The sequence below is a fragment of the Fundulus heteroclitus genome, chromosome 4 (genome assembly GCF_011125445.2).
Source record: "Fundulus heteroclitus isolate FHET01 chromosome 4, MU-UCD_Fhet_4.1, whole genome shotgun sequence".
Taxonomy (NCBI): domain Eukaryota; kingdom Metazoa; phylum Chordata; class Actinopteri; order Cyprinodontiformes; family Fundulidae; genus Fundulus; species Fundulus heteroclitus.
The window spans coordinates 1,844,500-1,857,907 of record NC_046364.1 but is presented as its reverse complement, the minus strand read 5'-3'; the positions used below and the strand labels follow the sequence as shown (position 1 = coordinate 1,857,907).

Below are 13,408 nucleotides of genomic sequence, written 5' to 3'. Positions count from 1 at the left end.
ATAATCCACGAGGAACCGGGGGAACCTCGCCGCTCTGACCACATTCAGAACAATCTGGGCTCTAGTTGCTCTAAACTAACAAACATTTCTGTCCTATTTATGGCATCCAGCTTAAATTAGAAATACAAACAGTTCTACATAAAGAACGCAGCAGAAATAGGTTTTTGTTTAGCATTAATAAGCCTAACGTTTAATCCGTTTACCAATTGTAGCTGAGTTTACCATAATTTGCATGTCTGGAAATCAAGGAAAACTTTTTTTTTATCGTGATTTTAGGCAGAATCAAAGCTTGGACCTGGTTCTGCTACCTGGTAAATTATTAAAAAGCATTTTGCTGGCTTTCATGTCATATTACCAGATGGCTGTTTTCAGCTGTGAATAATGTTGAAGGAAAGGTTTTAGATCCGACACTAATAAGGTGCTGAGTGTTGGGACTGAGCTGAGATCAGCCGAGCTTCTCCGAGACAAAGACTGAAACTATAAATGGATAAAAACAGGAGCAGCTTTCTATAAATAGATCTGAGTTGATGTTTGGAGGAGCAGAACCGGCGGCTTCCTCAGCAGTTCCTCCGTGGATGTCGTCCTCTGGGAACCTATAATAACCCTGGAATTATATTATGTGTATCTTTATGATCAACTCACACACCGTCCTGCTGGAGTCTGCGCTTATTTATCCTCTACTACAGCTAAAAAACAAAGGCCACACATACTTTTGTTAGATTACTAAGGTACTAAACATTTTATAGCTTCATCATCTGGGCCTAAAACCTTATTAAATATTGAATATGAAAAGCTCTCTTCTCCTAACCTAATTTCTATAGAAACACAGATCCCAGAGAGGCTGATCCTCAACCATCGTCCCCCCCGATGATGAAACATTGTTTTATTATCATGCGTTAAATTTAATGAGGCTGGAAGCGTTAACGAGGTGCCGAGACTCTGAATCAGCCAAGCGATTCTGATCGGTACCAAATAAAGTCAGGACATGTCGCCATTTCATGGATTAGTTTCACCAAGTTTCAACTTCTCAAAGTTGAATTAATGGGCGCTACAAAAAGAACTAAAAATAAGTAAAATGTTTCTAGAAACGAGTGTATTTGTCCTTGGTTTGAGCAGGAAAATAAGATTATCTGTCTATGGATGAGTATTATGACCTCTAAAATAAGATAACTAGATAAACTAGTTTATCTCTTTAATTATCAATTTCCCTGTCCCAGCCTCTGTATTTATTTATTTATTTTTTAAATGTTTTTTGTTTTGATTTTGTTTCCGACATTCTGTTTTTTACCCTTCTGTACGGTGACCTTGAGTGTCTAGAAAGGCGCCTTTTAAATAAAATGTATTATTATTATTATTATTAAACTGCACTTGAAATAAGATGAAGATGAGTTTCTAGTTTAAGTGCAAAAATCTTATTCCATTGGCAGATAATCTTCTTTACCTGCTCAAATCATTCATTATAAAGAACATTTTACTCATGTTTAGTTTTGTTTTTGCAGGTGCAGCAGAGTATTTATAGACTTCTGATCCAAGCTTAATGGTGTGGAAACGTTCTGGGTGGAAGAACTGCTAAAAATTCCTTCATTTCGTCCTAAAAAAACTGACAAAGATAAAATTCCTGCTTATTTCATGGGTTTTCCGAAGTTTAAAAACTAAAAAGAAAAAAAAAATGCATGTTTATCCTCAGAGGTCAGAGGTGAACTGATGAAAGCTGCTGGCGTGAGACTCGGCGCTGTGCCAGGTGGGCGTACCTTGGTGAGGGCGGCGACCCTCTGGGCGAGCTCCGCCTCCACCTCCGGCAGAGTCTCGGCTTTACGGATGGTCTGCTGCAGCTTCTGCTCGGCCAGCTCCAGCTTCTCCTGCAGCTGCCGGTTCCTCTCCTCAGACTGAAAGAGGGAAGAAGTCATTAGCAAACATAATGGCGTCTGGTCTGTGTGCGCTGCGGCCTCAGCGGTCGGCTCCACAAAGTGAAAAGCCTGAAAAGAAAGAGGACTGACAGGCGGAGGGAGAGAAAGAGGGAGACAAAGGGAGACAGGATGAAGAGATGGGTGGGCAGGAAGGGAAGAACAGAGCATTCAGAGTGACACAAAAACGGACAAAAACCACAAGAAAAGAGGAGAAAGACGTCTCCATCCCCAGCGACTGCGTGTAAAGAAACAAACCAGCCTCTCATTGAGCTGGAACACAGCGAGGATTCTCTGAGCACAGCGTTTGTGTGCAGACATGTGAAATAAACAGGGAGGCGACGTCCGACTGAGCGTCACTGCAGCGGATTCCCATCAACGCACCACCGGACCTACCTGTCTGAACAGCGAGTCCTTGTTGGCCACTTCGTTCTCCAGCTTGTCGTTGAGGTCGTGGACGGACGTGGCCTCCCGCTGGGCTGCCAGGTAGCGCTTCTCCAGGGTGGTGATCCTCTCCTCCATGTCCTCCTTCTGAGCCATAGACTGTTCAGACAAACATGGCGGCGTCAGCCATGACGGCTCTGGCGTCAGCGGCGTCTAAGCGGCGCTGCAGACGCTCACCTCTCTGAGGTCTCGCTGTATCCTGGTGTTCATGTCTTCAGACTTGATGAGGTCCTTTCTCGCCGTGTCCAGGTCCTCCTCCAGCTCACCGATGCGTGACGCCATGGCGGCCATGCGCTCCTTCATTTGGCCCAAATCTGCCGTCTGCCGGTCCACGACCTCCTGCAGCTCACCCACCTTCCCGAACCCGGACTCTTCATCCTGACTCAGCGAACCGTCCGAGGACCGCTGTGGAAACATCAACGATTAACTAAATAACCAGAAAAAGATCTTTATACATTTTCACTACGTGTCTGAACAAGGTCATACGGCTTAAAAATTAAATCTCTGATTTTATTTTACCAAATCCGATTTCATTTCACAAAAAGAAACTAAAGACATTTTAAAAACTTTCAAACACTTCATCTGGGAATTTACCTGAATTCAAAGTGTAACTAAATATAAGCTGTGAAACATGCAGGTAAACAATGAAAACATAACTAAATGTTTGCTGCTAGTGGTTTTACACAACGAGCTAAAAACAGGCTTCACTTCACGTGTGTAACTTCAAACCAACTTAACAAAATAAGTAAATGAATAAATTAAAATGCCTCATCTTATGGTTAATAAAGTTTTCTCTTTACAATATTTTAATGATATATATTCCTAAACATATATTCAGCATTGCTGCTGTTCTCCTCATGGAAGAATAATGAACGCATTAGCATAATAAAACCCAGATTTTCCAAAAATGAAATCTTAATTTTTTTTTTGTTTTTTTTTAATTTGAATAAATCGATTTATTGCTCAGCCTTAGTCTGAACCATCTGGTCTTCCTCTCCTCCTGCTTGGTGGCTTCATTTACATTATTTATGTTCTCTGAACAAATTAAACCACCTTTAAACCCAGAAGCTCCACCGTCTCTCCCTCATTAGTGGGTTCTATCAGACGTGAGGCTGCAGCAGCCAGTACGGTCTCTACCGCTGCAAATTCATCCTGTAAACATTTAAAACCCCGTCCAGGGCTGGGCAACATGTCGAGATTTTTGTAAAAGGGACATAAGACTATATTGTTTATATCGAGATGCTCGATGTTGAGTTATAATTATACTCTATGTGTTCCAGTAAGTTATTTTTTAGCCGTTTCTCACATTCATCTACAGCTTTTTGTTAAAAATAGTGTCTGAGAGACAGTTGGGATAAAGCTTTGATTCAGAGACGACTTATTATAATTACTTTATGAAAAGAAGAAAATATCGATATTAATTTTGGTACATATTGTCCAGCCCTACCTCTATCTGGAATAATAATTATTTCAGATCCAGCTTAGTTGTTGGGACCCTCCCCAAGAAACAAAAAGACATTTCCTCAGCCGATCAGAGGATTTCTCAGAGAAATTTGTCTCATGTGAGCTTTTTAACACATTTAGAGGCTGACTGAACCGTTTACAGAAACCTCATACAGAGAATCATCCAAAGCACGAATTGTGGGGTGTCCCGTCACATTTAGAGAGCACAATGTGTCTAAAAGTCAGAGCTGGGGAAGGCAGCCATCAGCATGATTTACTCTTGCTGCTAAAATGTTTCTTAGCCGGCGACAATATTAGTCCTGCATCTGTTAAGCTCCATAATGAAGCTCATAAATAGTTGGTTGAGCTGTTAGTGGCGTTACAGAGTCGGCTCCGTGCATCTAAATGAAAATGTGTGGCAGATGAACCTCCATGCTGAAGCTTGGATGCCTTCGTGTCTGATGTCACCAGCAGACAGCCGCCCTGTGGCGTAGCTACGACTTCATTTGCATCTAAATCAGGTGACTGTGTGAGCCGACCAATCAGGAAGGAGCAGTTGAGCGCCACTGCTGTCAGCCCCTTCGTCTCTGCAGGTGTGCTCACCTTGCCGTTGGTGCTGGGTGTGTTTTCAGACGTGTGGTTGACCTCGCTGGTTCCGTCTGCCAGGCCTCTCTTCTGGCCGCTCTGCTCCCTGAGGTAAGCAAGCTGTAGAAAACATCAACAACACGTTCATCGACTCATGCCGACTTCTGATTTTATTTATAGGACCAGGCGACGGCAGACTTCACATCCCTAACTGTTCATATTTAACTTTTTTTTTTCATGTGGTGAATTAAATACGGCTCAAACAGGATTCTAACACTAATCTGAATTGGATTAAGGCCTGGACTTTGACTAGGCCATTCCAGACTGCGTCATCTTTAGTGGCTGAAAGGTTAATTTTTAGCCTCTGACCAGAAAAAGATGATCAACCCAAAACATTTTGTACATTATTTGCCATTTTTATTACCCGGGCACAAACCTGCAAGACCCGTTTTATGTTTCAAAATGTCTGTTATTAATTAATTTATGCAACTTTAACAACAACGAAACAAAAGACTGTCAGAAATCAGCCTGTTCTAGGCTGGATCAACGGAGTGAAAGCTGTATCCAGCGTTAAGGGCACACATCTGGGCTTTTAGGCAACAGTAATCCAGCCGGACCGTCCTGGACTCTCATTACAAGTCATTAAACAAAGAAAATCAGATACTTTATGCACAGATTCCCCCCTGGACAGTTTTTAGCCCATATAAATGAGACTTTTAGAAGGTTGCTTACTTCTTTGTGGGAGAGGGTGAGTTGCTCCTCCAACGCACTGCATCGCTCTAAAGCAACACGAAGTCGCTCCCTCACCTTGTAAGAAAAATGTTAAATCACTAAAACATTCCTCCACGAGTCCATTTTATAGTTGTTGGTGTTTTTTTTTTGCATTTGCTTGCCTTGAGACACGACTAATTAATTTGTTTTTACCAGATTCTCAAAAGCACATTAGTTGTACCTTCTCATCAAGGGCTTTGTGGTGTTCAAAAAGTGACTTAAGAGCTTTGAGGACCTCCACCTCACTGGAGACGCCTGCAGGGGACTGAGCCTGCCTCTTCACCACCGTCATCCTCAGGCTGCGCTCGTGACGGGACACCAGGCACTCCAGGTGCTCCAGCAGCAGCTGCGGACACAAGCAGAGTTAGCGTCCTCTACGTCAGCAGCGCTGTTAGATGTTGTGCGGTTTGTTGTCTGTAGTGGAACATTTTGGGGATGATTGAGCAGCTTCCCACACGTACAGGTTCTGACAATGCTTTGGATTAAAAAGGCAGCAGCTGATTGGTGGGCCGGTGTTATGACAACCACCTCCAGCCCAAACAGAAACAGGCAGGAATTTGCCAGGTATGTCCACACTCTGCTCACCCGGGTGTTGTTTCTCTCTGCCTTCAGCTCCGCTATCTCCTCCTCCTTCTCCAGAAGCTGCTCTCGGTACATGTTCACTTCCTTCGTCAGCGCCGCAAACTCCTGCAACGGCAACGGACAAACATGTTACTCAAGGTTTGGGAAATGCATGAGAGAAACCCCAAAAATTCCCTTAAAAAAAGCCAAAATCCTGATCTAATGTGTCCAAGAGATCAAACGCGGCGCAGGAAGGTTTGGTTTTTAAAGTAAAGCTCAGCAGAAGCCGGATCCTGATTAGTTCACACCAACCTCCAGCTCGATGCTCGATGATCTCCTCGCCTCAACATATTTGTTCACTTCTAGTGTGAAGTCATGAATAATCAGCTTTTTTTCTGCCTCTGTGTGGTTTCAGTGATTGCAGCGATGAGCCACAGCAGATAATTACACATTCCTGTGTCTTCATGAAGTGGCGAACAGTCATGCTTACACGATGAGCAGCGGCGCTTCAGACAACAACACGTTATCTCCTCAGTTTCAGAGCGGGACCTTCATGCAGACCAAACTCACACCTGGAAGCCACCCAGGTGTGTTAACAGCCTACGTTACTCACATATTTCTCAGACACTCCTCATATTATCTATCATACCAAGATCTTCGTCCTGCTTCTAGAGATTACATGCATGGTTGGACTCCTAAAGAATGTGCCTTGCTGATTTTCTTTGCCCTGTGGCGCAGGCACGGAGAGTGGAAGGCCTTCTTGCTCTGTTCCGGACAGTAGAGGGGGGAAGGGGGGGGGGGGGGCTTTCTGCTCCGTTCCTCCTTTCCAGCCGCTGAGCTCGTCTGAAACACTGAAGGAGTAGGAGAAACCTTGCTATTGGTCACAGACAGAAAGGCATCTACTATCTGCTGGCCAATGAGAGGCCCAGAGGAAAATCCTACAGACTGGAGGTGAGGGAGGCTAGTAGAGGATGTTTATCGTGTGTAGACTCTAAAACACTTCACTCTCAGACTGCAGGTCTGCTGGTGGTTCCTAGAGTCTCTAAAAGTAGAATGGGAGGCAGATCCTTTAGCTCTCAGGCTCCTCTCCTGTGGAACCAACTCCCAGTTTTGGTCCGTGAGGCAGACACCCCGTCTACTTTTAAGACTAATCTTAAAACTTTCCTTTTTGACAAAAATTATAACTAGAGTGGCTCATGTTACCCTGAGCTATCTCTATAGTTGTGCTGCTATAGGCTTAGGCTGCTGGAGGACATCAGGGTCTATTTCTCTCACTCTGCTGAGTTCTCCTACTTTTAACAAGTACAACTCCTTATTTTAAACTTTATGGGCCCAAACTAATATTTTCTCACACACAAATCCTGCTGAAGCAATCGTGGCTTTATGCTCATCCTGTGTAATTAGTTCTTTGATAAGATCACTTCACATCTTTTGATCATTCATTTAAATATTAAGCCTTCTATCTTTTTGCTCAACTTTTCTTTACATTTTCTACCACATATATTAAAAGGGAAGCACACCCAGTAATTCCTCCAATTAAAGGAGCTATGAATAAGATATTTACTGTAGAAATCAACCTAAATCATATTCATTTCTCACCCGGCAGAGAAGAAGAACATTCCCTATAAACCATCGGTCCTCTCCATCAACAATGTCTTAGTCACATTTTTCTCCTTTCAAACCTAAAAGGTACAGTCCGGAACTACTTGGGTTCAGAGTGTTGCCCGTCTTTACTTCCTGGTTCCTGAACCAATCATACGAGAGTTCCAAGGCTTCCCAACACAAAGCGCAGAATCTGGTATTTCATTCAATTCAATGCGGGCATAATTTATAATTAAGCCACGATGCCTTGCTTTCAATCCTTGATGGATTAGAGAAAATCCACAATAAATCCAAAATTGTTGTTTTTAAAGATCCTTCGGTTCCGGAAACTCATTGAAAGTCCCAAATTTGATGGATATTCATGCATTTGGAGGAAGTAGGTAGACTTCTATGTGGAACTATAAATACCACGCTTTTCCGTTCATGTAAGGAAACGAGGTTTCACTGCATGGATTAATCAAGCCTAAAGTAGGAAAATGTTTGTTTTTATCAATTGAGAAAATTCAGTTCAATATTATTTATATAGCACCAGTTCATGAAACATCTCATCTCAAGGCTCTTTCCAAAGTCAGACTCCATCAGATCCTTCAGGTTGGTGAGAAAGTTTCCTCTCTAAGGAAACCCAGCAGGTTGCATCAAGTCTCTCCAAGCAGCATTCACTCCTCCTGAAAGAGCGTAGAGCCACAGTGGACAGTCGTCTGTATTGTTGATGGCTTTGCAGCAATCCCTCATACTGAGCATGCATGAAGCCACAGTGGAGAGGAAAACTCTCCTTTAACAGGGAGGAGAACCTCCAGCAGAACCAGAACCAGGCTCAGTGTGAACGCTCATCTGCCACTCTGACTAGAAGCTTTGTCACAAAGGAAAGTTTTAAGATTAGTGTTAAAAGTAGACGGGGTGTCTGCCTCACGGACCAAAACTGGGAGTTGGTTCCACAGGAGAGGAGCCTGATAGCTAAAGGATCTGCCTCCCATTCTACTTTTAGAGACTCTAGGAACCACCAGCAGACCTGCAGTCTGAGAGCGAAGTGCTCTGTTAGGAACATACGGGGTAATCAGAGCTCTGATATATGATGGAGCTTGATTATGAAGGGCTTTATACATTAGAAGAAGAATTTTAAATTATATTCTTGATTTGACAGGAAGCCAATGAAGGGAAGCTAAAATGGGAGAAATCTGGGTACAGTTGGGGAAAAAAATGGATGGAACCGTGGGAAAATATAGTTGAGTTTGTGTATTTCAGTGAGCAGCACGTTTATACTGACTAACTGTTCGGCCCTCATTCCCACCGCCGGGCGGCAGAGACCTGAACAGCGCGCTGCCATAACAGGCGTCCAGGAAAAGTGCTTCGTTTACGAAGCGGGAGAAAATGTTTGTAATCTCTGCCTCAACAGGAATAACAGGAACTGCACCAGAAGAGGTTAGAAGCCAAATGATCAACAAGGCAAATCAGCAGAGGGAATGAAAGCTAACGTTAGCCTGACTAGCACTACCCAGCGGTCAGTTTGGTTTCCCAGCAGATTCTGGGCAGGAAAACCTTCACGACCAGAAAAATCTAAAGAAACGTGTCTGATGGTGAAACAACAGCCGGTGGGTGTAGATGAGTAACGAGCTGCTCCATAAGCCCCAGAACCGAGGAATGGATTAACGGGGAGGGGAGGCGCATTAATATGTGCACCAACCTGTTAAAGGAACAGTGCAACAAGCAGAGAGGAACCATCCTTTCCAGGGATAATCTGAACTGCAGCACTTTGACACTAAATCCTCGACTGAAATCTGAGACTTTGTCCAAAAATAGAGAACAAGAGAAGAGAAGACGGGACAAAAATCCAGCAGGATTCATCACTGATGCACTGTGTGGCTCACATCTTCATACTCAAACTGTGCATAATGCATAATGCAAAGGTCTGCATGCATGGTGAAACAAAGTCCCTCTGGCGTCAATCATTAATGATGAGTGAGAGCTGCATCCCTATATAGTCACAAACAGGTATACCTTTTATTTATTCATCTGTGCGTGTTCAGTTTGTGGACAACCGGAGCGCGATTCAGCCAAACTCAGAGTCGCTGGCAGTCGGTTTAGAGGGAAGATCGGAAGCAACAGGTTTCCTGCCTCCTGCATAATGACTTCAGCCGCTCTTAAAGGCTTAAAGCGTGTGCTGAAATGTGACACTGTGCGGGCGGCATCTGTTCACCTTTCAGGAAGACCCACAACCAAAAACTAATCAGGTACTGCAGCAACTCAGAGACCTGTTCTCTGTCCATCAGCCACCAAAACCCAACATCGTAGAAACATTCTGTCCAGGAGTGATGCTGAAAAACTAGTCCATGCATTTGTTACTTCAAGGCTGGACTATTGTAATTCTTTACTATCAGGAAGTCCACAAAATGCAGTTCAAAGTCTTCAGCTGATTCAAAATGCTGCAGCAAGAGTTCTGATGAAAATCAACCAGAGGGATCATATTTCTCCTGTTTTAGCTTCCCTTCATTGGCTTCCTGTTAAATCAAGAATAGAATTTAAAATTCTTCTTCTAACGTATAAAGCCCTTAATAATCAAACTCCATCATATATCAGAGCTCTGATTACCCCGTATGTTCCTAACAGAGCACTTCGCTCTCAGACTGCAGGTCTGCTGGTGGTTCCTAGAGTCTCTAAAAGTAGAATGGGAGGCAGATCCTTTAGCTATCAGGCTCCTCTCCTGTGGAACCAACTCCCAGTTTTGGTCCGTGAGGCAGACACCCCGTCTACTTTTAAGACTAATCTTAAAACTTTCCTTTTTGACAAAAATTATAACTAGTGGCTCATGTTACTTTCAGCTACCTTTATAGTTTTACTGCTATAGGCTTAGGCTACTGGAGTATATCAGGATCTAATTTTCTCACTCTATTGAGTTCTACTGTTCTTCAATTATGCATTATGTGTTGTCATTTCTGCTTTAACTTTCTGTTCTCTCTCTTTTTCTTCATAGTAGGTACACCTGGTCTGGCGTTCTGTTAACTGTGACATCATCCAGAGAAGACGGATCACCCGCTACTACCATCTAATGTAGAACAGATTACTAGATCAATGTGTGCTTCTGTGCTTTTTTGTTTCTCTTGTTGTGTCTCTGTTCTGTCTTCTGTAACCCCAGTCGGTCGAGGCAGATGACCGTTCATACTGAGCCCGGTTCTGCCGGAGGTTTTTTTTCCCGTTAATGGGTGGTTTTTCTTCCCACTGTCGCTTCATGCTTGCTCAGTATGAGGGATTGCAGCAAAGCCATGTACAATGCAGATGACTCTTCCTGTGGCTCTACGGTTCCCCAGGAGTGAATGCTGCTTGTCGGGACTTTGATGCAATCAACTGGTTTCCTTATATAGGAAATTTTTGACCAATCTGTATAATCTGACCCAATCTGTATAATATGATTGAACTTGACTTTGTAAAGTGCCTTGAGATGACATGTTTCATGATTTGGCGCTATATAAATAAAATTGAATTGAAATCATCCAAAACACACAGACGGCTGGATTTGGGTTCAAAACAACCGTTCTCCTCAAGGCATATTAGTACAAACACCAAATTATGACTGAAAAGATGCTTTTCAGCTCAAATAGATCATCTTTTTCCAGGAATTCGGATGCAAACCGTCATTTTAAATAGAAACAAGCAGATTGAGACTGGATCATAATTTGAACACAGATTGTCTATGAAAAATTCAGCAACAATCTAAATTAGGGCTGGACGATATAGAAAAGAAGCAAATTGATAAAACAGAAATATTGATCTATATTGGTTACTATGTGCAGCCCTGGCCATTTTATGCTGTTGCTTAGCAACCTGTTTTTAGATACAGACACAAACGCTGAATTCAAACTCAACCAACTTTTACCAAAACTGCAAGTTTTTAAAAAATTAAAAAGAACGCGTGCCCTCTGAACTCTCTGAAGGGGGCGGAGCTTGGTTGCTGGATCTGCGTTGTGATTGGTTGGTAGGATGTAATGATGTAATATTAACCTACAAGGATACAATGCAAAAGGAAGGAAAACTGTATTATTCTATTTAACGATTTATTCACCCTTTTTTTCTGTCATTGTCACGTCTATCAATTGATATATATTGATATATACTGATATTGAATTATCGTCCTGCCCTAATCTAAATGAAAACCGAAATGTCAATAAATACTGAAAACTTGAGTTCACAAAAATATTAAGTCTATTTTTTCTTATGTTTTACTGTTTTAATCACTCTTATTCTACTTGTTTTAATGTAGATGCATTTTATTCCTTATTGTATGTTTTTCTATCAGTCAGTTAATAATCCTTTATGAAGTGATTTACACATCTAGAATTAAAGAAAAACATACAAGTTAATGTGTAGTTTTAAGAGAATTTTGAACAAACATTACGGGAAGAAAACAAGGCGGCGGTGTACAAAGGTTATATCCTCTGTAGTACGTGTCGTTGCATCACTCTGGGTCGGTCCTAAGCAGCAGCTCAGTCATACGCAAAAACAAAAAACAGGCCATTGTGGAGCTGCAACTGGTCCCAGACAGAGAAGGTCCAGAGATCAATGTGTGTCCTGATAAGCAGCAAGACGGCGGCTCAAACATCAGACCCAACACCGCCTCACTGAAGTCGCTTTGACCTTCACTGGCCACTTTATTGGCTTTAATATGGAAAGCTCCCAGGATTGAGGCTCAAATCTGGTAAGACAGCAAAGATGGAGGTTTAACTCTCAGATGTTTGGTGCGAGCGACTAATTTAGCTAACATTTGGTTAGAGCGCAAACACTCAGACTTTCATGTTGTGGCGGAACAAGCGGGCCTTTGTCTCTGCATCTCACCAGCGCTCTCGCTCCATTCATGCCTTTGTGTTGCAGCAGAAATCCCACTGTGGTCACTGGAGTTAATTGATCCTTTTTATACAAGGGGAGAAAACAGCAAAAACAAACAACCAAGCATCGTTTTGTAATGATGAAAATACGCCGATGGCGTTTCCTTCACAGGCACACGACTTTTTGCCAATCACAACAAAAAGTCGCCGTCTCTTTCACTTCCTGTTCTCACTGGGTGTGAAAGTTTCTCCTCCTGCAAAATAAGCTTTAATACGGGAAGCAAACAGAAACGGATCCGTTTTTCTTCAAAGTCTGATCTCCTTTATAAGGGAGATAAAAATTATAAAACTCATTTGTGTTTGAATTTCTACAGATACATGTAAGACACCGATAGTCAAGGGTGCTGGGTTGGTATAAATACATAAAAATCATAATTAATAACTGCTAATTACTCTGGTTAGTTTTGTCCGATGTTTGTTTTGATAATCTGAAATCATTAAAAGGGGAAAAAAAAAAAAAAAAAAAAATAGAAAAAAGATAATCTGTGAAGGAGCAAATACTTTAATGGTGCTGTATATTTTAAAAACACGAGGATGTTCTAATCAAAAGGAAAACAGTACCAGAGCTCCAAAGTCTTCCTGTAGCTTTCGTTTTATCTTTATAAATGTAAAAAAACGGCAAAAATCTGCTTTAAATTGGACTTTCAGGCTCAACGTTTCCACCGGCCCGTCTCAAAAGACACAATTTGTTCGGATTTCCTGAGCTGAATGGAAGAACATCTGAGAGAAAACAATCTGCTCAGGAAGGAGACTCCTAAAGATCCAACCTGAGCGTCTTAAAGGCCGCGGGCCACATGGGCTCTTTAGATTTCCTGGTTAAGAGAAAGAAATCCAGAATTAAATGTGCATAATATTTCCACATACGCAAAGAAAGTTGAATTTTAGAAGGCAACTGCCTCGGCTTGATGGGTTCGAACCTGCTGACTCAGTGCCACCAGAACCAGAACCAAACTAGTTTCTCTGCTCCTGAACTCTGAAAACCTGAGATGTGAAGAAAATGTCAGTTCCTTTAAATTAGGACCGAAAAGATTTAGAGCAGCTTTCAAACATAGAGCCTCACTGATGAGTGACTGAGATTAAAGAATCTTTTTAATTAAATTCATCAAATTCAACTCAATAATAATATAATATTATAAGAAATATATATAGTAAGATAAAAGTTATTCACAAAGCATGTCAGGTCTCCAGAGAGCTCCTACAGGGAAAATGTCAGGAGTAGTGAGG

General features: G+C 42.2%; 1 protein-coding gene across 15 annotated transcripts in view; it reads right to left on the bottom strand.

Annotated features, from left to right (window-relative positions):
* ppfia1 (PTPRF interacting protein alpha 1) overlaps window positions 1-13,408 on the bottom strand; it is a 54,140-nt gene that overhangs the window by 30,105 nt on the left and 10,627 nt on the right. For all 15 annotated transcript variants that reach the window (XM_012879172.3, XM_012879158.3, XM_012879173.3 and 12 more), the window contains 7 exons: window positions 5,733-5,834; window positions 5,329-5,493; window positions 5,109-5,183; window positions 4,395-4,496; window positions 2,526-2,753; window positions 2,301-2,447; window positions 1,752-1,886 (listed from right to left, as the gene is read on the bottom strand). In XM_012879172.3, coding sequence (XP_012734626.2) covers window positions 1,752-1,886; window positions 2,301-2,447; window positions 2,526-2,753; window positions 4,395-4,496; window positions 5,109-5,183; window positions 5,329-5,493; window positions 5,733-5,834 — 954 coding nt within the window. The remainder of the gene's footprint in view (window positions 1-1,751; window positions 1,887-2,300; window positions 2,448-2,525; window positions 2,754-4,394; window positions 4,497-5,108; window positions 5,184-5,328; window positions 5,494-5,732; window positions 5,835-13,408) is intronic.